Source organism: Corapipo altera, unplaced genomic scaffold, assembly GCF_003945725.1.
Source record: "Corapipo altera isolate COAL_440 unplaced genomic scaffold, ASM394572v1 2c, whole genome shotgun sequence".
NCBI classification, from domain to species: Eukaryota; Metazoa; Chordata; class Aves; order Passeriformes; family Pipridae; genus Corapipo; species Corapipo altera.
In genome coordinates this window covers 4,055,398-4,082,968 of record NW_020884923.1, presented here as the reverse complement: position 1 = coordinate 4,082,968, position 27,571 = coordinate 4,055,398, and the positions used below count along the sequence as shown (strand labels likewise).

The 27,571-nt window shown below is 35.7% G+C and overlaps 1 protein-coding gene across 8 annotated transcripts in view; it reads right to left on the bottom strand.

Moving 5' to 3' along the window:
• CHRM3 (cholinergic receptor muscarinic 3) overlaps positions 1-27,571 on the bottom strand; it is a 280,416-nt gene that overhangs the window by 27,447 nt on the left and 225,398 nt on the right. For 4 of the 8 annotated variants that reach the window (XM_027657360.1, XM_027657362.1, XM_027657361.1 and 1 more), the window contains one exon: positions 23,111-23,254. The exons of 3 other annotated variants lie outside the window; for them this stretch is intronic. In XM_027657360.1, coding sequence (XP_027513161.1) covers positions 23,111-23,254 — 144 coding nt within the window. Of the gene's footprint in view, positions 1-23,068; positions 23,255-27,571 lie in introns of all 8 variants that reach the window. One more of the 8 variants, XM_027657367.1, reaches the window with a different exon arrangement.

Genomic DNA, 27,571 nt, shown 5'->3' with positions numbered 1-27,571 from the left:
TACAGCCACAGTTCCCTACTTTGCTTTTCTTGGTGGTGTAGCAGAGCTCAAAGTTGTTCATACACAAAAACTTCTATGCCATAAATACCTCACAACTCCACAGATGATGAGAAACAGCACATCAGTGGGAAGTTAAAATAACATGAATCCCTAACTGTCAGGAAGGATGCAGTTTCTAGCACTTTAGGTTTCAGTCCAAGAGAGTTCTTGATATTTCTTTCTAAAAATGTAAAAGAGACTTTGAAGGGCGTAACATACAAAAAACCGCCCAATTTCCACCAAAATAAAAAACCAGTGTAAATGGAGTGTTCACTCTATTTCTGCCCTGAAGGCTTATTTTGTCTTCAATATTGATTACATTGCCAGCTTACCTCTGTCCAAATCGTTTCAATAGCATGAGCTTTCAAAGATATACTAGGATAAGCTCATTCACATCAGATGGGTTTACTGTTTTCCCTTGTAGCACAAGAAGACTAACTTGCATTTGTAACAGCAAGTTGAATAGCTGTGAATAGGAATGCAGGACCGATGTCACTGTAATATGGTGTGACCAGAGGGGAAAATGACACGGTGGTGTGGTGGTGTTAATGATAAAAATTGGAAGCAATGTATAAGGAGTTTTCAAAGATGAAACAGCTCAGTATCAATGTCCTTCTCCTAGGTGGATCCACAATCACTGGCTGCTGGCTTCTTTCAGAGATTAAATACATATACCAGGTGGGCCTCTACTTTTCAGGATTGCAAAGACAAAATAATGTTTCAGATAGACATAAAACTGGAATTTTTTATCAAGTCAATGTTAGCAATTCTAAGCAGAGAGATAAGAAAGGACACTGCTCTGGTCACTGAATACAATTGTTTTTTAAACAATAAAGTACATTACTTAATATGATTAAAACATGCATTACTTGTTCTTTTATTTATGATTTAAAGGTGTATTTGGTCTACATTAGGTCAGAAGCAACTTCTATACGTATGGGTACCTCCAGTAACAACAAACTCCATCGTATCAGTTTGAAAAACCATCGGACAAAAATATTAAGGTGCATCAACCAAAGTAAAATTGCATATGAGGGTATTTTATTCTTAACTTCGTGCCTACAGCACTGAGTATGAAGGATTTAATTGCACTGTTCTATTACCATTATAGCACACAGCAGGATTTTCTAGATTTTTTGCTCTATTATGGATTTATCATCAAAATGATGTGGGATTTCCCTGCCATTCTCAATATGGTGTGCCAAATGTATATTTTCTAACTAAATACTTAATGAAAATTGAAACATTGCTTTACCTAACCATCACTGAAAAGTACCTATTGACTTTCAACAGGCATTTAGCATCCAGTGCCTCCAGCTTTTTCAAAAATCCAAAAAGCCTACTTTAGAAAATGTGGCCTAATTTCAGAAATTCAGACTGTTTTCATTTCTACTGAAATTATTGATTAATTATGAATTCATACAGGAATTCCAGGATTTTGAAAGAAGTAATACTAACTTAACTATTGACACGTCATAATATTAATTTCTGACAGAGAATTGGCAAGACTTTCAAAAGGCAAAATTTATCCATGAGGGACAGTTCTAAACCATAGTCAAATGCTGTGTATTAATGTTTACCTTAGCTTTTGAAGTAGAGAATAGAACTTAAATCTCACTGTAGACTGTTTTGATCTGAGCTTGCTTTTCCAAATGTCTCTGTGTCCCCATCAATCCCTCTCACTAAACCTTGTTCCTGTTTCATAATTTTTCCAGCTGAAAATGCATCTGTACAGTCAGTATCCTCCAAGCTCCACATTATTAATGAATACAAATAAGCTGCAACTCTTTAGGATTCATGTAAACCTGTCTATATCCCCATGCGGGCTGTGCTTTCAACTACAAGAGAAATGCCTTACGTCTATAGTTGCAGCATATTAAACTCAAAAATGAGGGTTTTGATGGCACTTGCACATTTCTGCCTTTTCATCTGTCCTTTATCACTCATTTACTCAAAGGAGGAAATGACTTTTCCTGCCAAGATAGAGGTAAATTGTGTCAGACAAGGGCAAATGAAAAAAAAAAAAGATTCATTAGTGAACAAGAGGAAACAATTTCTGAGACACAAACTGTCAGCAGAAATGAGTTTCTACTGTTTCACTCCTGTGACCTTATTCAAAAAGGTGTAATATACCGCCTATATTTTGCTATTAGAAATAATTTCCAAACAATAGAACCTAGAGGAAATCAATGTTTCACTAGTCTCTCTACTCATCAATACTTGTTTTTTCTTTCATAAAAATAAGGAAAAGCTATTCTGAGAAGTTAAAACAAAAATGTGTGCTTTACTTGTGAAAATGTGAGAGCTGGGAAACAATAAATACCAATGTAATTGGAAACATTCTCCTTAATTCCAATGTTGCAAGATTTCACACTGCTCTTATTTCAACACACTCTGCTAGCAATTTCAACAACTTCTCTTCCATTTGAGCAATTTAGCACATTTGCAAAGCTTCTCATCCCTCTTAGTTTGTAATGAAAGGAAGGAAGGAAAGAAGGAAAGAAGGAAGGAAGGAAGGAAAGAAGGAAGGAAGGAAATCATAGTAAATCAAGCCTTAATATTACTTAAGACTAAAAAATTTGGCCATTAGAAGGCAAAACTGGAGCCATGAATAGACATGCAAGAGAAGGTCAGCTGGAAATGGGGGGCACGCCTAATCCCTAACAGAAGAAGGAAGAGAAATACTTGTATCAGAAGAGGGGAATGGAAGACATTTACAGCTACAGCCATATTACAGTCTCTGGTACAGGAGAGTTATAGGATATGATGGGGATATGCCTTACAGGCAGCTCATGGTCAGCGACAGCACACAAAATCTCTAGAGCTATTAACACACTTGCAAGCACTTGTTACCTTAAGGAGATGAAAGGCTGGGATTTTACTCTCTGTGTGTGCAAAAAACCCCTCAGGTATGAGAAGGCAGCTTGGCAGGGTTTCAGCTGTGTGACCTGAGCTTCAAGTTCCTTCACTGCTAACTTCACTGTTAGCAGTTTTTTCCAGGTGCACTGCTGAATTGGGATGCTGTGTAGTAAATATCACAACGTAACTTCGCAGTCACACCCATCACAATACAATGGGTCAGAGTTCACTTGACCACCAGTATTTGCTGGTTTTTTCATTTATTCATTAAAACTTCTGGGCAGAAATCAAGCCAATCAAAAGAACAGGAGTTCAAATCTGGAAGCTGTGAACTTGAGTAACCAAATCTCAGATGATTACACTTACAGTGCCTTACTCTAGTCAAAGGCAGGGAGCACCAGTCATAATCGAAACACATAGGTGGAGAAAAAAAGAGCAGTGCAAACAAAATGTATGGGGATAACTGATACACAGGGACACTGGGCAGGAGTCTGGAATGCCTCATTTAGCAGTAACTGAAGAACAAATTAATGATGCTTTCATTTTACTATATACATATCATTCATTTTGCTGGCTGCTTCAAGTACTTGTTCATCTCTAATCTGATTCACTTGATGATCCTTGTGGGGTCCATTCCAATTAATATATTCTGTGATTCTGTAATATGACATAACTCATAACTGTTTTTCAAAACATCTACATCAATATTAAATAGGAATGTTTTATTACAAACCTAGGAAGTTATAAAAAATAATTTCTCCATTAGAAGGTTTCTTCAAGGCAGATTTTTCCATTAAGTAATTTTCATTGCAATGTATACTTAACTTTAATGGATAGCAGTGAAATGTAAGCAAATTCAGACAATTTAGTTGTTCAGGAGGTGTATACTAAATGTGGACGGCAACGAGGTTGTTCTTTCTGTAAAAATTAACAAGATACTTTTTTTTTCTTCTAACATGTGAAGAAATTCCCAAACCCAACCATTTTTGTTTCCTTGATCTTGTAAAAACCAGTGCACAGGTCAACACTTTCCAATGAAAAGACCCATTCAAACATCTCCTGTATATACTTAAGCACAAAGTCCTTGGGTGTGCAGTGTCACCTGGTTAGAGAAGTCATTAGGCTAAACTGGGCCCTGTTCTAAAAGGAGTCATTGGTGTGCCATTCTGTACATCACTTTAATCCCTCATTTTTATAAATGGGTATAAAATCCATTAACCTAATTGAAATGTCCAAGTCCCAGCTGCATTATTCCACAAGATATATTCATGCCTTTGGAAGAAAACGCCTTAAAGCTAATAGGAAATAGCTAATAGCTATTTAATTTGACCTTTTCTTTAAAGCCAGGCAAATATCAAAGCTTAGTTTGCATGTGTAGATGAAATTTGATTTGAGAAATCCAAGTGGAATAGTGATACTTTCACAGGTCTTGAGTGATGCTATTGTACCTGATTAGAACGAGACCCTGAATCTGCTCCCTTTACTCATCTTCAGTAGTGGATACAGACAGTGCAAGCAAACTTAGTGGAGAAATTCAGATCATTCAGCATTGCAGAAGCTTGCCATCAACTGGATTAATATATTCATACTTTTATAGCGTGACTTAGCAAGATCTCTCTCTCTCTGTATTTGCCTACTGCTAACCAACAAAGGCTGAAATTTAACCTGCAAGGGAGTTGCATGGGAGACTCCCACTGGCTCTGGGTGGAGACTGTCCCAAGTGCTCAAAAGCTTCTTGGAGTGACTTTTCTGTCCTTATGAGGCTTCTGTTAGACAACTCAGGTTGTTTACTTCCAGGTTGCTATGCACTTAACATGCTCTTAACAGATTTGCATGAAGCCTTTTAAATAACAAACAGTCCTGATTTCTTTTTAATAATTTTATTCTTCTATTTGCCATAAGAACTTCACTCTAACCTCTTCTACATATACACAAACATAAGAGGTTCTTTATATCTGTGTTAATATGACTTTTCTGAAAGTTTGTATTGATCCCTCATTTTTCTTTCAGTTCATTTCCATTAATGCAAAACAGGAATAAAAACCTACTGTTCTTATTCAAGGTTTTTTCTAATAACTCACAGAGGGAAATAAATTCATAAAGTGTAAAATAGCAATGAAGTAGTATTTTTCAATTGCTTGTTTTCTGGAAAAATGATATTAACTCTGGATCATAGTAAATGAAGGACAGCATTTATGCCTTCACTCAAAATACACTCAATGGTAAACACTAATTTCCAAATACACTTGCCTATATAGAAGTATTTGTTACTCTACAAGTTTAGAACGGTAGTTTACAGAATGGATTTTGAAAAATTAATTAATAAACTGCATCAAAACTGCATAAAACATATAATGCACCAAAATTATTTGCTATATTTTCCACATTTTAACTACCCAGAAGAAAACCAATGTTCTGCAAGCTTATTGTTTTCTATATGACTGGGTGATATTTGACCTTCTAGGCAAGCCAAAATCTGAGTGAATGTGGGATATACAAAACAAACAACTTTTCTCTTTTATCTTAAAAGAACTGGCAGCATATATCCACCAGCCTTTTTGCAATCAGAGAATGATGAGGACAACCAATTAAGTAGCAATTCACCACTGGACAAATAGAAATGGTTTAATTCAGAACTATTTGTAGGAGTCAGGTATCAGATGGATGGTGTTCTGAGTGCAGGAACCCAGCTGGACCACTGGGAAACATTTAGCTCTTCACTGCACTGTAGCTCAACCCTATGAATGCCCTCTGCATTAGCCTGTGGGCTGAGGTAGTTGTATCCTCTCTGCCACTCACACCTTCTCAGGGGATCTTGCTCAGTCTGTCAAGCTTATAATATCCATAATATTTTTTACAGAATGTATAAGTTATTTGCAAGCAGAAGTTTCCATGAAGGTCTATTACACAGCTAAACCCTATATAAATATATATACATATAAAAAATCCAACAACTCCAAATCAGAGGCTGACTTTGGTTTCTCACCCAGACCTGCCACTCTAAAGATACTTAATGTATTGTTAAAAACTGAATTTCAGTGTATTGCAGTTATTCCCCACACATTTTTGAATACATGTAAAATTCCCAATTATTTTTATATCTTTATATTATTTACATATATATATTTATATTTATATATATTTTTATATCCATGTTTGTTGGTCTCGTTCTAAGATTTTGGTACGTCTTCCTTCAGCAACAGTCTTAGAAAATTATAATTGCCAATGATATGCTGAATTGTTATTCAAATTATCACACAATAGTATATATTGCTGTAGGTTGGCCAAGAATATCACCAAATCAAAAGACATCAAAGCAAACCAAATTGAATCACTGTCCATATCACAGTTGTGGTGATGAAACCATAAAGGCTTTAAAAATTTAAGGGGAAGCATAATACATTTCTGAAGAGAATGTTTGATGGAAACAGGATTGTGGATTAGATAATCCATGAATGTGACCCTCAGACTTGTGATCTTAATTAAAATACAGTCTTCATTCAGAAAAGCATTTATGTAAGTTCTTCATATATGCATGTTCTTAAATCTGGTTAAATCTGCTATAGATTTAATGTGCCTAAGTCTACTATGCCCTTAGAGAGTATGTTGCCTTAGAGATCACACATATAGTCATAACTGATAAATAAAGCAACCTGAACATAATGCTAGGCAATTTTAAAACTAAACAAAGTTAATTGATTGACATGCTGTTTTTATGCAGGTGCTTTTAAGATTCTAAAGAAATAAATTCTGCTGAAACTATGCATTATGGTTGACATCCATCTAGTGTGTTTAAAACATTTATTATATAAAGCTCCCAAGAGCAAGGTGTAACATACTGATTATTTCTCCAACTAAAGGAACACTTTACTCCACACAACCAAATCATAAAAAAACCCCAGTGAAATAATAACACTTACCACTCATAACCTAGCCTGCAGCACAACTGAAACTAATCTCATTCAACAGATTTCTTTGGTGAGGACCATATTGTCACCATTTACTAGCCTTGACGACAAATATTGCCTGTGTATCACCTTGGCCTTTGAACACCGGACTCTGTGAATGTCCAGCCAACATGTACATGCTAAAGAGCCATTCCTCTGTGACACATCCTGTCCTGATGATTTGATGCCAGTTTGCTTGAAAAACCAAACGGAAGATTTCCTGAATCAAATACAGCTGCTTCTTACACAACCACTGCTCAAATCCTGGTGGAGATCCCTTAATGTCCTTAGCCATTGCATGGTTGGCAAGATATACTGAACAGAGAATTCAATAAATCATATCAAATCAATGATTGCTTTCTCAAATTCCACAAAAAACCTCTCTCTCATAATTTCAGTAGCTTATCTGAAAGGTATTGGTCTCATATCTCTAATGTGATTAATGTCTCCAATGAAATAAATGCCTCGAACTTACAGGAAGTCCATCTGCTTTCAGATCTCAGCATGGAAAATGTTTTCTCTTTGACTTTCAGTATTACATATTTCTACTGAAGCTTTTTAAATATACAATCTAATTTACATATAATTTTGTGATTGATGGCAGAGCTTCAAAATAGTGCCCTATGAACAATGGAAAAAATAATGGCTACATCTAAAGATAGTTGTAATTTTCTTAGCTCAGTGAAAGTAAATTTGGTTTCTATGAATCCTGAGGCCATAATTAATGCATGTCTTCAGGCAAAGGGAGGATAAAATGCACCTGGACTTCTAAAACTATAGTTTGAAAAAAACAACTTTCCAGTTTCAGAGTTTTTTCAGCACTCTTCATGAAACTGCAAAAAAAAGTATATGGACTTATCAGTGTAAAAGTGGTAAAAAAAAAAAATACTCATTTGGTAGAATGTTTGGAGCAGCTTAGGACAGGCTATGAATAAAATTGGGCATGTGAAAAATGTTATTTTTGCTCAAAAGAAATGTTCCTCTTTTTTTTTTTTTTTTTTTTGCTTAGAATGAAAAGCCAATAGTTTTAATTCAGAGGGGTTTTTTTTTCTATTTTGATTTATTTGAAATCCAAGCAGGTTTCCATATTGAAAATGTAAAAAAATATTTCAGTGTCAAAATATTTTACTTTGATAATGTCAAGTGTGTAAAGTGTTTTAAATATTTACATTTTAAAAATATCAGTCGTTAATCATTAGTCTACATAATGCATTTACACCGTTTTACATCTAAAATTTCAATTGAATTGCTAGATTCCAGAGAAAATCTTCTATTTCCTGAAAAATGCATTTAGCAATGAAAACTGCTGTACCTGAAGCTTTTTGGTCAGCTCTCTTTGTAAGAGATGAATAGATATGAAGTTACCTGTACTCTGCTGAGGTGCAGGCACAACCTCATTAGAAATTGTTCAAAGTAGAGCTTTTCTGAGTCTCTTTTTTAAAAGGCTCTGTATCAAGCATAAGAATTTTTTCCATCAAGCACTATTGCAGTACTGACTCAAATGGCTCTACAGGAGGTTCAGAAGAACAAACTCAATTACAAGACGAGAGAGTGTGTTTCTCTTGGTCCTCTAAATGCTATACATGCCCAAACTGAAGAATTTATTCAATAACACTCAGTTTTGATCCCTCTGAAGAATTAGAAGAACTGTCAACAAAGGAATTAAAACATCGATGCTTCAAAGATGTGAAAGAAATCTCTGACTTGATGTACAGGAGAAAATCATTAGAGACAACATGAGGATGCTGTCCAGTGGAAGAATCAGATATAAGGTTATGCTAATTATACAGGTATCTGCTTAGATATGGTTTATGGCATTCAAGTATCATCCTACAGCAACATCTCATACTCTCTCATATCACTCTTAATTGCATTATAATTAAAACTGGTTTTCAAATCTCAGATAACTACTTGGAGATAGTTCCCAGGGGTTTGGAGTACGAATTCATCAGCTTTTAAGGAAAGAGAAAATAAGGTGATAATTTTGAGCTAAACTTCCAATAATTCCAAAGAGAGTCACATGGCCTTTTGTGAAGGGAGAGAGCATCCCATCTGACATCACTAGCACTTCTGAGAGTCAGGTCAACCATTTAGTTTAGCAGTCAACCTTTTTTCTTCTAGTTCTTACACTGATTTTATAACTTTCAAACAAAGTTCTTCATGACATCATTTTTAATGGTGCTAGTAAAGCTTTTCACTCTAAGTTGTGGGCTTGTGTACATGAAAAGTCCGGAAGACCAAAGATGGCTAAAGGTGAACTTCAAAATACAGACTCATATAAACTTTAAAATCTTGTCTTGTTTTGTGTCTTAGTTGATCTATTTGAGTAGGAAACAAAACCACAATTTATTTAATTGTCAAGACTATATCTAATTATTTACAAGAGCACTGGGTCTATGCCATTAACTTTTAAGTTCCTAAACTCTCAAAGAATTGCTAATTTGTCTTTCATTTTTAGCTAAATGTTTCAAACTACTCTCTCCAAGAAAACATAAAAAAAGTTTTCATATGGTTTGAAAATCTTAATATAGAATTCACCAGTTATAACAAGCATCATTATAGAAGTCATGAATCATTTTTTGCAATAAAGCAAGACATTAGATGGTTAACCTTTTAAAGTAAGTTAGTGCTGCAAATATTGCAGCAGTTTTATGTGGTTTTTTTTGACAGAACAAATGTCCTATCAAGGGCAACTGCCTAGGTCCTTGAATTCCCAGCTCATCCATACCTGGCAACCTTGCCAGCTCTATAGCTCATGGTGTTAGAAGTCTGCTTTATATCCAGGAGGATACCTTTTCCTTAGACTGACACATTTCTGTTACTCCACAGAAATCAGGCAAGAGAACCCTGTGCTGGTGTCTGGCCAGCTGTGTTGGTGGCAGGCAGAAAGCCCAAAGCTGTTCCCTTGTGGTTGCTGAGTAGCAGAAATAGGGTCTTGAAGGGAAACAGGTATATCTTTCCCTAAAGGATGAAGATGTAACTCCAGTATGTTCTGCAACACACCATGGACCTCTAAGCACAGCTCTGCAGATGCTAGTGTCAAAGTGACATGAGTCTTGCTGCAGGCAGGAAGTGTTATAAGGTGGATAACCACAGCCACACTCCTTCCAGCAGTGCCTGGTCCCATTTCCATCACCAGGAAAAATCTGACAGGAAAGGATCGGATTTGGGCAGTCATACTCAGGTAGGATTTGAGTCCAGTTAAAATGGCACTGGAACTTTGTCACAGCAGAGAGTCAGTTACAACTGACTGGTTGGTTAAACACCCACATACCCTCTTCATTAATTAGTTCTTTGAGTTTAGGTTTAGTTGCTATGTTTAAATTAACGGGAATAAATGTAGTCACCATGTTTGAAAATTTGAACACATATTACTCTCTACCAATCTATTTTGAAGCCTGATCTTACACATTAAAAAGTGCCACCTTCTTAAGAAACTGTAGATTTAGCATTACAGCCCTTCGTTGCAATCACTGCCTTAGCGCATGGACTTAATGAAACAAACCTTGGTACATTATCAATCCATAATTTAAAAAAAACCCCTTGATTAGATCTAAACCAGCTTGTTTGAAAGAAGGAAGACATCATTCCTTAGTAAAACCCATTCCTTTGCCAAACTTTCACTTTTCCAGTTTGGCAGTGGACATTTACAAAACAGATGACTAGTTTGATCCTTCCCAGGGATCAATATACTCTGCATTTATACAAACAAATACACTCTAGCTTACTTAAATGAATAGGTTTGGGAAAGTTAAAAGTACATCATAACAGGAGCAAAGAGAGGGCAGTTTGATATATTGATTATGGGAGTTATTACTACTGATGTCAATATGACATATATGTGTATTTACAGAGACTGCTGGCAAGATTGCCTCTTTTCTCTCAGACCATATCTTTAACTCCTGCTACCAGCAGTTTATTAACAGGGACAGGTTAATCAAAGCTGAGCATATCATTTATGAGTGAAGACATGCATGTGACAGTATGTGTACTTATGTGCACACTCTTAGAATGTATTCTTAGTGATTATGGAATATTCATGAAACTAGAACAAAGGGTTATCAACTTTTTTATGGCCCACCTAATTTTCTTGTACTATTTATATACACCAGAGCTTGGTTTTTTTCACAGCTGTTTCATTAAAAGACACAGGAGAAATAGGAAATAACTAGGAAGGCAAATCAAGGACTCCAAAGATCTACAACATGTAGTCATCCAACTACAACCATGTTGTGAGACTATATATATATATATTTATATATAACAGTCAGTTTCTACTGCAGAATTAATTTTTTTTCTGTGTGTATAATAAATTCTCTTAATGTGAGTGCTTTCCTGTAGCACACAGTTTTCTCTCCTCCTGAGGAGGCAGGCTGCACTGAGATTCCTTACTTGCTACCTGGCACAAGAGGTACATCAGCTATTGAGAAACAACTGGCTTTCCTCAGCTTGTTACTTTTCAACAGATGCTTCTCAGGTCTTTTCCAGCCATGTGGATTTGTACATAGGATTTCTTGGCACAAAATGGAAGCAACCATATGTAGCAAGTTTGGCTGTTTTGTTTCTGCTAACCATAATTGTCAGATTATGATCTACAGGTATGTGCAATGGTTGTTTGGGAGTAAAAATGGTTACTAATACTTTATAGAGTTCTAGGAAAAAGTTCTATCAACACATACTTTCTATCGCAGTAGCATATATGATTTATCTTTGCCTGCAAATTCTACTTGTAGCAAACAATGTCAATTAAGGAACCAGAAACCACAGGTAAGTGAAATGTGAACTCTCTCTTCCAGCAGGAACTTCTGACATGCTGGTATTTAATTCTGGTTCACCTTTAGAAGTGGACTGCAATGACTTATAGCACTTTGCATCTATTTAACAGTGTATTAAGCCGTGCACTGCTTCTGCAAGTTCCATTTTTAATTTCTGGCTAGGCACAGCTGTCTCAATATTCAGAGGCAAGAAACTTCCAGGACATATTAAGTCCAGATGAAAATGAAATCAACTCACTGTCTATTGAGTAAAATCTACCTGAAAAATTCATATTGATTTTTGCCAAGAAAATACTCCTACAGAAAGTTTTAATGCAAATATTTCTATGACTTGGAAATTGTACTTCTTCAGAAAAAAAAAAATTATTAGCATCTTAGTTCCTAGTGTGAGTGAGAATACAACCCCAGATGGTAAGTATTTGAATTAAAAAACTCTTGATACCAGATGAGTATTTTTGCATATTTTATATATAAAATGCACACACTTGTGTACTATCACACATGCATCAAATCTAGCTCTGACAGACGCTTGGAACTGAATTTCATAGCAAAAAAATCGTTCAGCAGAAATACTAAGGTTCTTTTGTCCCATTTGTTAATGAATCAGAATCTTCAATGCCAGACAACAAGTGAATTGTGTACAAGGGCTAAAATTATGGAAAGAAAACAGGTACTTGGTCATTGCTAATGGATACTGCATTAACTTCCCTCCTTTACTTTTATATATTTGTGCAGGAACAATGGACAGTCCCTGAGCAACACTAAACTGCTTTCCAGTAGCATCTTTTGGAAAATCCACTGGTGCTGATCAGAAAAATTTACTATACAAATATCAGTGCAATTGCCAATGAGAAAAACATTGTCTGTGCAATTGATTTTGACTTCCCTAACGGAACATCACTTACAAATCTGAGATTACAGAATCAGACCACACACACACACACACACATATATATATATATATATATATATATATATATATATATAAATAGTGGAAAATGTGAAATAATTAAAAACACATCCGAGAAAAAAATCTTTTTTACAATATTGCTATACTTTACTGTCATATTCATTTTAAATATTAACTATCCAAATAAAATTGGTAGTTCATAATATTAACCCTGAATTTTGGAAAAATTATAAAAATAAACTGTTTTGGAGAGACATCTTCATATTTTAAGGTCTTTCTTTTAATTTTGAATTAATCCTTTTTTAGTAACTGTTTAACAGGTGAACAGAAAACTTCCCAAACATGAATAGATTTCAGGCTTAAGGTTTCAAATTGATTCTGCAGTAGTGCATATCCTTAACACTTTAAGCCTAGATGGGACCTATATGCCTCACACTACTTCAGCATAGTAATATTATATGTTGCAGCTAAGGGAGAAAGCTCTTTCGAGGTTCTGTTCTTTGGTATGTGAACAAAAGAAAAAATTACATGCTTTGTTTTTTTTCACACAGGTAAGATTTTATCCTTTAGTTACAAATTAATTTCAGTTTTCTTCATGACCCACAGCCATTTCTATAGTCTTTCATATTAAGAAGACTGAAAGGCTGAAAGTAATAGTACTGTAATAGTTAAGGCAACTTAATATATACAAGATACTTAAAAACTAACTAGAGATTAAAGAAGAAAAATAGAAAAGTTTGAGGAAGAGAAGTCTTTGAGTTATGGGAAGAGAGTGAGGAAACGTATCATTTAAAGAAAATGGCAAGTACAGGAGAAATACTTAAAATGTTGAAAGGCACCAAGTAATTCTGGAAATTGTAACAGAATCAGTGAAACATTATTCTCACAGGCTGTCCTACATCTTCAAAGAAATTATTCCCAGTAATGAAGCACAAGTATCTCAAGAATAATCCAGAGGCTAACAGCCACAGTGCAGCTCTAAGAAAGGGAGGATTTTATTTAGTGTTATAAGAAGGGTATTCAGTTATAGATGAGTGAGAGATGATTTCCTGGTGCTCTGGTTTCAGCTGGAGGTTAAACCATGACGCCTGGCACCATAAACTATCAGCCTTTAGAATACATTTGAAGTTCTGAAGAAAGTTTTTAAAATGCTAAACAGGCAAACAACCTAAACAAACTAACCTGGGAAGTGAGAAGTACTATAAGGAGGAAACTCACATAAGCAAAGAGATGGTCTAGAGGGTCCAATGAATTTTAGCTATCTAAAGTTTTCTGAAATCTATAAAAATGTATAGTTTTAAAATTTAATCTGAGAGAAAGATTTATTTGTCACACAAATGTTTTGCAATGGAAGAATTCAGTACCAGTGAAATGTAAGACTTTTGTTCTCTGCTATTATAGACTCTGAGAACATATTTACCTTGCCAGATCAAATGTTATATGTATCAGAAACAACTGTAATGGAAAAGGCTTGCTTCACTACATTCACACCTAAAACTCAATAAAAATGTTATTACAGGTTTTAAAGTTTTCATCTTCTGAAGGTTTCATCTACAATAAAAGTTTACATCATCTTTTGACACATTAATCACATTTTTGTGTCCTTTTGTGCTTGTAGGAGCTTGTGAGTTTTCATGTCCCATGAAAAATACTTTTCTTCCTTTATTTTTTTCCAGTCAATTATGGTTTGCTTGCATTCATGCACAAAGTACTAATAACAGTAATTTGAGTAACTGTTCCCACCAGTGATCACTTACAGCTCATGGATTACATCCAGCATAAAAAAATCCTGTTCCTTCAAAAGCTACAGATGCAGCCTGTGCCACAGGACAGCCAGGCTGAGACATACAGCTCTACTGACATAAGAGCTCAACAATGATGATAATGAGAGCTAAAGCACTTCTGTACCAGGAGTAGGGACATTTAGGGACTATTATTTTAGACTATATCTACTGATGAAGATCAGTGCTTAATGATCCTTAATCCCACACTTCCTCAATTTTTTTATTCTGAGTCTGTTCTTTTCTCTCAAATGGAGTTGAGATTGCTGTGCAAACCTCAGCAACGTAATCAGAAAATATATATAATTTTATTTGACTGGTGAAAGCGAGGAGTTATTGAAAACCTGCCTGTGCCACAGCTTGATAACCAAGAAAGAGTGAGAGGTGAAGATGTCAGCTCAGTAAGACAGAGATACTTTTCATCTCACTTGGGTGAAGTGAAAGAGTGTGAATGGAAGTGTCACAACACTGCAGGTGGTGTCTCATTGAGCTCCTGCTGTCATGGCCACACATCAGCTGGTCAGTTGGCAGGAGACTATAAAAGGGGGAAAGCTCTGCTTTTGCATCAGATCAGTCAAACAACAGCCCTCGTGCATTAGCGGAACACACACATAATAGCAGCAATCCTGGGCAATGCAGCTCACTTGTAATGTCTCCTGTGAACATGGGAAATTCAGATTACATGGGTAGGACCCACACCGGAGATGTGATTCAACATCTGGAAACAAGCTGGTGGAACAATCCAACAAGACCATGTTCTTACCATGAATTATAAATCAATTGGTCTGGCAAGACAAAGATTGAGACCACAGACTAATTTTAATTTAAGGGTTTTGGGGTTTTTTTTGAGAGCAGTTATTTAAAAGACTTTTTGCAACTTCAGTGAAGAAAGAAATGCTCCTGTCAAGTAAAGACTAATTAATAAAAGTAACTAAAAAGTCATACTGACCTCCAGGTGTATTAGTACTATTTCATACAGCTTATCTCTAAAACCAAAGCAAAGTAATACTGAAAACAATTACTAAAATGCACCACATTAATAAAACTACTGCATTAGTGACAACTTTATGAATTAAAGCCTTGTGTTGTAAATGAAATTTGAATACAGCTATTACTAACTGCAGCAGGTCAATACAAAGTTTTACTAAGTTCATTCTCACTGATTTCAATAAAGAAAACAGTTTACTTATAGGGATTATCTCTATTTGTTCATGGTACCCTTGTTTCCAAACACTACAGAGCTAAATTTAAACCATGCTATGAATAAGACGTTTCCTTTATTATTATACCCACAGACAAAATTCTTAGCATCTGGTGACTTTTGTTACCCCTTCTGTTACCCCTTCACTCCTACGTGTCTTTTCCCCCAGCATTAAAAACGTGGCATCACAGTGTATAATTGTATTTTTACTTCTGGTTTTTCACAGAGAAATAATTGATATCACTAGTAAAAACATGTATTCTTAGTTTTTGCACTGCATTTCTTCTCAGTATATTTAAAACCATAATTACAAACATATCTTTACTTTGGAGGCTGCCTACTGAGGGCTTTACTTTTATGATCAAATTCTTACAAAGACCTTCTTCTCTGCAAAAAAGGTATTTTTTTCATTTGTAACAATCTTGGTTGTCAATATGGTTAAAACCTTTGATCTTAGACATCCTCAATACATTTTCTTCACAATGTAAAAATTGATTCAGTCTATTGAAAGTGACATGCTTCTTTTATCCCAGCATATAGACAAACTGCCAGACTAATTGGAAATATCCTTTAAAAAGGAAGTTTGAGATACAAAATCCCTGCAGGGATCAATTATGAGAGCAAGCTATTCACAAACAGAAGAAAAATAAAAACTAAAAGATCCTGCTACGAATAATGATTTGCAGTAAAATAGTTATAAAAAATGTCCAGTGATGTTACATTTGTAATACTTTCTCTGGAAGTAACTATTTAAAAATATTTTCTATTTATTTGTGAAAAAAAGAAAGTGGTATGCAGTCTGTTCAATACCAACAGTGTTGGGTGTTAAATTGTATGGAGATTAGTCTACAGGGTTATGTCCATTTCTTTCAAAGATGTCAAGAGTGAAAAAAAGGAAGTCTATTACTTATAAGACACAACTGACATTGTCGCATGGTAGCTTAACCTGTAATGGAGTAGATGATGAGCACCCTCACTAGATGACTATTATTTTCAGAGATTTACCAGGAGATAAAATGTGATGTGAACTTGATGTGAATATTGACTGACCTGTATCTAAGTGTGGCTGCTGATTATTTGTGAGTTAAAGTGCAATATGTATTGATTTGGATCTGCAACATTTCCCAAAGTATGGTCAACACCCTCACTGGACTTTCAGAAAGAAAAATTGGAAACCATTGATCCTTCACATCAGGGCTGACTCTCTTTCTTGTGACTCTGCTGAACATAACAACCAGTTTTACTGACAACAAAGGGTAAAATACTTACTGTAAAATGATACTTTTTGCTGAAACAGTTATTTGAAGATTTTAAGTGGGTGAATCCTCTCAGCAAGGTATTAGAAAAGCAAGAAGAGGCCCTCATGGTATGAAATATATTAGGAAACAACTCACAGCCTAAGCTGAAGGGTCTATTTTACCACATCTTATCATCTCATGTGAACTACTGAATGATTTTTATACATTTGAACATTCACAAACAATTGTCTCCGATTTTGTCCTGCAGTCCTCTCCATCCAACAAACTATGTATTGTGTGGGAAAGCAAGGCCTGAACATCAGCTAAAAGCACCTAAAGAAAGGTGTCTGCTTTTTCCTCAGGCCTAACTGCTCTCCCTACCTGTAGTCTCTTCTTGTGAGCCGAGGCTGGATACTGTGTTTTAGAAGTCCAGAACACTTCAGAATAAGACAAATCCCTTTATCCAACAGATACTCAATTACCTTTCAAGTGGATGTGACTCTGCACAGATTTCACCACACTGTGCAGAGCAAGTGGCAATATTCTGTCTGCGAATGGGGTTGATAAAGAGCAATCAGCCTTGCACCCAGACCTACATTGTACCTACACAACAGCAATAAATATTCAAAGAAAAGAGATGTCACATTAATCTACTGCAGAAATTATGGCCATTTACAAAATCTTCAGCCAGTCTCACACATCCTGCACTGATTCATACTGCCTCAGGGCACATATATATATATACACATTTATACATATATAGACATATATATGTCTCCGATGTCAGAATACAGGACAGCATAACATAGTTGCCACTTTTGTGTCACTGGTAGCTTATATATAAAAGTTGTCAAAAGCACAAGAAGTGAGGAATTATCGGATTCCATGATAGAATTAAATGAAAAATCAAAAATATCAATAGAGATATATTTTATCATTCTTTGACAGGTTTTTCAGGAAGAAAAGAAATATAAGAAACACCAAGAGAGAGGTTCGTGAGTGAAAGCAAACTAAGTGAAAATTTTTTCTAGTCATAATGAAATTGGTTTAGTTTGGTTAGTAAATATGTTCTGTAAATATCCATGATGTACTCAGTTCTATACAATGTACTCAGTTCTGTACTCAAAACTGGGCTAAAGGCTTTTCATTTGTGTAAGCAAAATGAAGTTATAAGGAGAAAGTTGCTAGGGATGAGAGCCAGAAACAGTTAAATTTTGATGTGTTGTCCAAGATTTTGGGGCAGAGTTCTCTACCTTTCTCCCTTCAAGCTAATTTCACCTCAGCAGGGACCCAAGGATTTTTCCTATGGACTTTAGCCTATAGTGATGGTACAATGGGGCTGAGACTTGACCACAAGGTATGGACTAGCTTAAATTTTCCCCTGCTTTGCAAAGAGGTAACATAAATCCCAAGCACCATACAGGGAACTTACCAGGGACTGCTCTCACAGGCAGCGTGGAGGTCGGCATCCCACATGTGCAGAGGTATATTATGAAGTGGAGGGCACTTGAGAAGATAAGGAGGGAAGATGCTTCTGCATTGATCCACCTTTAAATCTAGATCTGTATATTGAAGAGAAGTCAGGGAAGAAAGCATGGCCAAGAAGACTTGTAGATATGTCTAAAATACCCCAGGCAGCAAGTGAGAGATTAATTCATGACCTGAGGAGAGCAGAGTTGAGGAAGTGAGTGTCTTAGTTTAAGGAAACCCAACACCTATGGTGGTCCTTCAGAACAGTGCTTCTTATCATGGGCTTTAAGAGGCTGTACAGCCTAAAGCAATAAGGAGCAACAGAGTTCCAGCAGACCCAAAACGCCTTTTTGGGGAAGAGTGGAAACGGATAGCAACCAAATTCTATTCCTTAAGTCTTAATGCAGGTCCCAAGATACTAAAGCTGATTCCAAAATAATAAGAACATTTTAACAACAGCTCAGGTATTAAAAATGTTGTACTTGATACACCTATGATTGTCCTTACAAAAAATTCATTAGAGCAATTTTGTATAAACAGTGATTTTCCACACTCCAGGTCTTTCTCCTCTTCTTTAATTTTAAACACAAAAGAAAAATAGAAATAGAGACATACAATTTTAATTTTAAACTCTCTTTAATTTCAAAATTGATTTAAAAACACAGGTTCTCTATCGTATGTTTTCAAAGTGGAAAAGTGCCTCAGAAGAAAGGTAGCATAGAGTTTATGCAGGAGTTAGGGCCCAATAAGGTCCCATTAAGACCTTGACTTAAATTGCTTCCTAAGGCTGTATTAGTCTTCTCAACAGAGCTTTATTTCATCCTAAATGAATACTTCTTTTAAATCACTACCCAAGTATGTGGTAATGAAAATGCAGTTAATCTAAAAGAATACCAAAAAAGTACCAAAACAGTATTGATTCTTACAAGAACAGATTTTACTTCTATAAAGCACCTTCATCTTAGACACTATTTAAGCAGCTTATGTATGTCTGCAAAGCATATTAAGTTTCTAAGAGAAAAGTGTGCAGATAAGAGCAGAACATCTGTATTAGGGCTGCTACATAAATGATACAAGTGCTGTTTCCTATTATTATATTTTCCAAAGATATTCAAACTACATCTAATTATCATCTTGTAAAAGATAAAACAAAAGAAGCAAAAATAACCAAACACTGCTAAGCTTTCAAATATTTTATCTTACAGTAATGAAAAATGATTGGAAATTTAAAAACAAAAAGAAAGAAACAGAACTGTGATAGCTAAAAATGAGAGCAATCTTTCAGTTTTGTTAGGAGCATAAATTTCTGTAGTAATTTAAATAAATTATAATTTTAAATTCATTTATATTACTATAGGAATGTGTCCACAAGTTTTGAATTTTGTTTCATGAAATGTTTTATAGTGTTCTCTTAACTTCATATCCATCCAGGTATGCCTGGAAAGTCACAGCTTCATTTGACTGGTCTGAGTTTTTCTGTAGGATCTTCTTTGTTTACAAAAAAATATAGGCAAAATTGTGCAATGAAGATATTAGAAACACCAGGAACAGTTGTGACTGATAGTGTGGTTATATTAGACTTTCTGACAGTAATCTAGGCTGTAGTGAGAGACCATTTCTTCCTTCCGTGTTTCTCCAGTAGCTCCCCGCAGTGACGGATCACCCTGTGACTGGTGTCTGCAATAACTTCCTGCACAGTTTTGCTTGCAACATACAACTGACCTAACACTTCTAGCCAAAAAAAAAAGCTTCCTGAATCCTGGCGGTGCTTCTCCAAGATGCGGAAGGTGGTCAAACCTGTCATCTCTGCTTTTGTCTGAAGTGCAGAGAAGGTACAGTTACACATTTCTGAGTTCAGTTTTCAGATGCAGAAAGACAAGTCTTCTGAGCTATGATTAAAACCGATTACGCAGTTTAACCTCCTGAGAAGCAAATATGTCATCTATTGACCCCCACATCCTCCCTCTCTCTTCTCCCTAGGAGACTCCTATGCCTCTATAGAAGCAACAAAATATTAAAAACATTCTCTAACAAGCTTTTAAAATATTTAAGTGCTGGTTAATTTCCCATGATTATAATTATTAACTGCCACTACATTTAGATCCTGCTCCAAATCAGAAATAGGAAGCTCGCACTTAATTCTAACAGCTGTCCTGTCATTACTTTTCATCATTTAGCAAGAAGTGCTAAATAATCCAGAAGTTCTTTTATTATCATTAAATGTTAAATTTTCCTTTGCAAACACAAATAGATCCTATAATACACCAGATCCTCTAATATATCACCTAACTTTAACTGCCACAATCAAAATAACCAGCTCTTACCCATCACACATTTTTCATTAAAAGAAAGCACCAAGCTGTTTTCATATGAAAAAACAATATTTTCTATATACCTCCAAAAAGTATGCAATGAACCCAGTGGTTCCAATTTTAATTGGGCAAACCCCACTACAATGTTTAAATATTTTCTGTTCTTTACTACTATCAGTGGAACTGACTGCTTGGTCTCAGAGAAATTTAGGAATCAGACTTACAGAACCTCCTAGTAGTTTCCTGCAAAGTGGTCACTGAAGTCTGACAGGCAGTATTTCTTAGTGCCTGATTGCTGAAATTGAACTAACATGGACTGAAACTGTGGTTCTAAAACAAAGTAGCAATACAAAACTAAATGAAAAATAATTATTTCCGAACTGAGATTAAATACCCTTCAAGGAAAGCCTAGAATCAGCTATTTTAACATTCACAATTATTCCTCTGAATTGCATTTTAAATTTCAGGGTAACGTGGAGAAAAGCTTTGGGATATTAAAATAATTTTTAGGACATACAACCTTATGAGTTGATTTATTTTCTCGGTTGTATCACTGTACATTTAGAGTAACCTCACTAGGAAGTCAGGAGTCACTCCAAGCTTATGCTGATGTGAACTAGAGTAATGTAGTCCCATTAACCTTTCCTTTCCTTGATTTGTCCCTTAAGAAGCAGTAAAGACTAGAGGAAATTAAAGAAATTTTCCAGTGGATTATATTTCCACAGGACTCTGAAAACATGTTATTTTCAAAAGAAAAAGGAGCTGCCATTAATTTTCTGCTTTGCTTAGAGGTCATTCAGAATATGAGCGCTGGGAGCTGAAGAATAATCGTTCTTCTAAGATGATGAGCCCTTGAACTCTCAAGATGAATAATCATAACTGAGTATATAATCACATATGAGCATACATATAGCTGCAGATATATTCCCATATATGGGACTTTGGAAGACGGAGCTAAAAGACTCTAATCCACCTTTGCATCACCTGGCTTGATGGTCATGTTGATAAGACACCTGTTTGTATCTCACTTACAAATACTGCAACAAATGTGGGCAGAGCCCTTCCCAAATCTTCGTTCGCGAAGCCTGGCCATGATGACAAATACTGCAACTTAAACCAGCTCTGTTTTATTTTGAATAATTCAAAACATTGTCCCCTCCAGTTTAAATTAATTTTCATCAATGTCAAGCCTTGTTTGCATCATCAAGCAAAAACTACATTTTACAGTTGCCATGACAAACCAGTAATTAATTTTGTTTCATTATCAGAAATATTCATCAGTAATTTATTAGTGTACAATTGCTGCCTACAGCTCCTCCCCTCTAACCACTTCCTAAGCAGTCTCCTGCCAGACATTATGCTAAAACTTCCTTTCCACACTGGGAGTCATACTCCTAACTCCTGTGTATTTGATTGTGCAGTTTTTATTTAACCGATTTGGAAGGAAGGCCACTCATACTACCCCTACTGCTTTCTGCATACACTCTTTCCTTCCTTTCTCCTTCTCTCACACACAGTTACACCAAATGTCCTGGGAAAGCAAAATTTTAAAGCTCCATTTGGAGGTGAAGATTTTTTTTATCGTATACTTATGTAAACATTTTCCCTAACATATATTTTGAAAAAACTTAGCATTTCCTTTTAAATTTCAATAAGTCATCCAATCACCACAGAGTGATATATGACAAGTACATGAATCCTCTTAAATAACCTGGCTATAGACAGCAATCAGGAATATGGACTTGGATTGTGAAACTTCCTTTCATTTCTAAACCTATCCACTCCCAGCTCTGGTGATACAGAAGAACTGATTGGCATTAATATTTTCCTTTTCTGTGCAAAGAGAACTAGGTAGCATGTGTTGGATATTTTTATGGATACACAGACCTTCTATCAGAGTATAGCATTCATAAACTGTGACAGCTATTTCTATGTGTTGGCAAAGCAAACAAGACTGAATATAGCAACTGTAATTGAGGTTTGTATAGAAACTTTGTGGAGTGTTGTTCAAATAAAGAAAGGTCCTATGATTGTTTGCACTGGCTTATTCCATGGATAATTATTTTTCCCTTTCAGTTATGAATTCTCCTTGGAAACACAACAGAAAATTTGGTGGTTTTTTTCCTTATTTCTGTAAGGGTCATGTATAAAACTGAGAATGACAGTCCAGACTTTTATATAATTGCCTTTTATTAAATGCAAAAGCTACACACAAAGAGTCTACAACACAGAGAATACTAATCTCATTTTTCAAACCCTAGGCAATAGTGCTTCTAGTTACAAAAAATATTTAAAAGTTGTACTAATATTTATTAATGGCCATTAAATTACCAAAGATGTTTCCTGGCATGACACACACAACTCTCGTCTCTTCTGGCAATGGCACTGGAGCGTTCAGTACTAACACTGCTCCTGGAAGCAAGAGACTTTCACTTTCTAGTGCAAATATGGGTTTTGTGCTTCAAAGACATCCAAAATCACCCTATGGATGACTCCGAAGTATTTAACTGTGCTGCAGAGGTTCCTCCCTCCTTACCCTTATTTATCAGATTCCCATGTGATGTCTAAGAATTCACACTTGTAGGTTAGTTTGTCACAAGCAGACATGTAAATATTTTCTTTTGAATGCCTGAGGAGGAGATCAGTTGAAGAATCTGCAGGCACCCCTCCTCCATTGCTGCTGCCTTGCTTCTTTTCTTGCCCTCCTCTTTCCCAGAGCCTCCTGCCAAAGAGGTTGGGAAGTTTATGAGCACCCTGGCAGCACTGCACTATCTGATGATAGCGGATGAAACCCAGATTTGTGATACTATAGGATCTGTCTGGGGACTCTACAAGTAAATTTTTATCTGGTATCTCTGATGCATTGATCTCAGTTTTAAGTATATTGTCACGTTTTCATGGTGAGCACACTCAGAATAAACACTGATTTTGAGTGGAGTTCAGCTGCTTTTGTAATACCTAAATAGGAGCCAGATTTTGTTTCTAAAATATTATATCCACACAGTGCTAGTTTTGCTTCAGTGCTTAGATGATGTGGTTCACATGCAAATGCTGCAAAGCTCCTGTAAAAAGTAATGCTTATTTTCCAAATTGTCCTTCTTAGCAGGGCAAAAGAGGAGAAGAATATGAAAGAAGAGAGTGTTTTGCTCGCTGCTTAGATGGATCACTATGTAGGAAAATGAAATGATCCTGAAGTTTGGAAGTGAGTGTGCTACAATGTGACCCTGGCAGACTGTATTGTGGATTGCAGGAGCACCACCAGTCTGAGCTGACTGCTCCTCTCCAGCTCCTGAAACATTACCTTGACAGGAAATTTTTGTTGTCTTTCAAAACGAATTGAAAAATTAAAGCAGAACAAGAAGTAATGTGGAGAGAGCACACTGGATGATGGGGCTAGGGGAGAAAAAAAGGGAATGAGCACAGAAGAGGTGAGAAAGTCTTTAACAGTTCAAAGGACTTGTTCTTTTCACCTTTCCTCAAGCTGCTCTTGCAGTAAGGTTGTGCTCTTGCAGTAAGGTTGTCAAGGATCAAGGCTATATATCAACATGCACAAGTCACCTCAGTTTTGATGCTTCCTATTTTTGCAGAGCTTTTGATATTGGAACACTAATAACAGACCTTCTTAATAAGGAGTTCAGCATGTAATTCTGATTTCCAGTTCTTTAAAGATCAAAAGTCTGGTTTGTTTTGAAGAGTTCTTTCATTAAGGATTCTTTCTTGATTTGTACATACAGAAATGTGTTTACATTTATATGCTGTATTTTCTACATGCTGCTACTCTAAGTATATATTCCATCTTTGCTAGACAGAAGACATTATGATTTTAATTTACTGTAAACTTAATAACAAACTTAATTGACAGCAAATAAACAAATAAATAATGGAAGTCAAGGATGCCAGAAATCAAAAAGCTTGAGAGAAACCAATGCTCAGCATACTGATTTCTGATAAACAGTAATAGCATTAAAATATCTTGCAGTCTGACATTTGGCTGAAAGTTGTGTATTGATCATACTGAAACGATTTCACAAACCCTTGCTGAGACAGGCAGTGCTAATCAAAAAGAAAATGAAATCTTTAACTGGAATCTCATCTTTTCAGAAAATTTAGGATGAATGTTTCTTGTACAAGCTTTTAATTGCTTCTAAATTGTCAACGCTATTTTGACAATGGAGGTGGATTATAATGGTTGGTCTAAATGGAAAGGAAAACATCTTTGCCAAATGAAAGAAACATGCATTATTGCAAGCCTGTATGGACAGTGTAGGATGAAGAACATGTTGTTAAAAATGACAGAGCAAATTAACCAGTTTGATAAAACATGTGACAGATCCCTGGATTTGCTGACTACTTTACATAATTACAACAGCTCTTCAACAATGTCACTCTCCATAGATCATTTTAGTCATTTTCCCAAGGCACATTATTTCCTGCTGCTTTTCCAATTTAATTCATTTATCTCATTCCTATTTATTCAAGTTGACTCTTTATTTTAGTCATTATGAACTGTTTAATGTAAGTCAGTCCTATAAATTCATGGGAGTCGTTTCAGGAAAACAGAAATGTGAAGCTCCACTTATGTAAATATCATACACAAACCAGTAGACCTGCTGCTGTGCTCCTGTTTCCTGAGGAAGTAAAGCCCTGTGCCATTATTTCCAAAAGTGGATCATATCCTATGCACTTAAGTGTAAAAGCATAAACCCAAACTCCTGATTCAGAAAGTCTGAGTCACTATGAAATTGCTGGACCTCCTAGAGCACACAGAAAGCATGACCTGAATTCTTCATCCAGCCCAATGAAAAAGCATTGTTGGCCCATCTGTCAGCTCTGGGTTCCCAGAGTACTCTGGACTCATCCTCTTTCTGCAAGGAAACAGAGGGCTGACGGTGCTGGTATTTCATGTAGCAGGAGAATACAGCATGATGGCAATGTATCTCCCCATGAATTCCCAGGAAATGTCAAGAGAATTCCCCGGGGCTCCTTTTGCAGTAATTCTGCCACACAACGCCAGTACACCTACTGCCAGCCTTGTGACAGTCATTTAACACCCTAGGATCCCAATCCAGCATGATTACCTTTCAGGTTATAATTAACTTGCAGCTGGCTTTGTTTCTATCTACCTCAAACAAAAGGCAATTTTTATAAAAAGAGGCATTGTTCACAGCAATACTGTGTGCTGAACAGCCTTTGATCTCCTTCTATTTGCCTGACACTGTGTGCAAAACAAAAAGAGAAGTTGGGGTAGAACTCCACAGCTTGGAAGATGTCATATACCTGGTATAAGCAAATACTGAAATTTGTTAAACCCAAATGTTGTATTACCTAAAAAATAAGCTCCATACCACTTGCCTAGATTTATCACAAATTCCCTTTTCATTCAAATGCCACCTTTTTCAAATTCACAAACTATTGGCTAAACATTTTTTCCTAGTTTGCAGTTTTCCATAGGCTGGGAACTTCATAAAGAAAAATAATTAAATGGTCTGATTTGGAACAGACAAGCTAGTCATATCATTCTATACATTAAATGACAGAAAGCCTGACAGTAGAGAAAGACAACTGGAAAAGTAAATAGAAGCAAGTTTCCAAGAACTCAGTATCCTTCTTATATGTTTTCTTGGATCTCCTCTGGATTGCTTGGCACCCTACGTAATTTCACCAGTTTTCCTGCCAGAAATCCCAGGACTCGGAGACCCTACCAGCTGAGAACTTGTTATATGAATTGCTACTTGAAAATTATCTCTATTAAAGGAAGTATAACGTCATAGCACGCTAAGAAACTGCATTAAGAATGGCACAGTAATGAAGACATTTGTAATTCTTCTCATTGTATTTACATGGATTCAGAAATAATAACCAATGTGTGCTGCATTGTGCAGTGGCCTTCTATGTCTATTCTTTATAATACCTCAATAAACACATGTAAGTAGGGACATCACAGCAAAAGTTGCACCAAGTGCTTTTTTTTTAATCACTGAATCTACTACCAAGGGAATAACATAAGGGGTTATAATTTAGAACATGCAACAATCTGAAAATGATAAGATTTCTAAAATATTTTCTGAAACTGAGAGTTCAGCTCCTACCTTAAAAGTCTATGCAAAAATTGTGCAAAAATATGTATCTGCTAGACTTATAAGCTGCCCATAACAGCCAATTTTGATAATCTAATTTGCCTATTAGAATCTGTTTTGTTTATTTTGCTGTGAAATTGTGATTTTTTTTCCCCCTTAACTACAAAACATACTGCCATATTTCACTCCTTTCTCTATTTTTTTCTATAGCTAACTTAATAAATGATAAATACACCTGCGACATGAATTTTGGCTAAATATTTCAACAACATTTTGACAGAATCATTCACTTCCTGGCAGTATTTCTTTCTGGCTCAGGTAGCTATTCAGCTTCACGAACTCTCCTATCTTCAAACTAATAAGACCTTACTCAGCTTTTTTCAATCAACTGTCAGAATAGTGGTGCTCAACAGGTACAACACCAAAAACTGGTTAAATTCTGACACCATCCATGAAAGGCTCTGAGGAGCCTCTGATTTTTTTTAAAAGGTACATACCTGTGCTCCTCCAAAGTACTTGATGTTTCAAAAACCTCTGAGATACATTAAAAATAAAAGATTTATATGTTAACATATAATGAATGGAACATATTGTACTTTCCATATTATCATTATTGTCTTCTCCAAACCAATTTAGCAATTTTTTTAATAGCAAACAGAGGATTGTCCTGAAAAATAAAGGCTTTATTCTTAGCGCTGTCCTAGTAAATAAAGAAGAAAAACTAAGTAAAAAAAAAAATAATTTTTTTATATAAAAAGAACTACTTTGAAATGGGCTTTCATAGTGTATCAGTAATTTGCTAAGGGGATCTACTGTCAGTGAATTTTGGCTTTCAGCTATCCTCACTATGTTGTTCAAGTATTATAACCAGTTCTGAACTCACAGCATGAACTGTAAACTTCAGATTTACAAAGAAATGAAATGTCAGATAATAAACAGGAAGTGGTAAAGCAAAGACATTC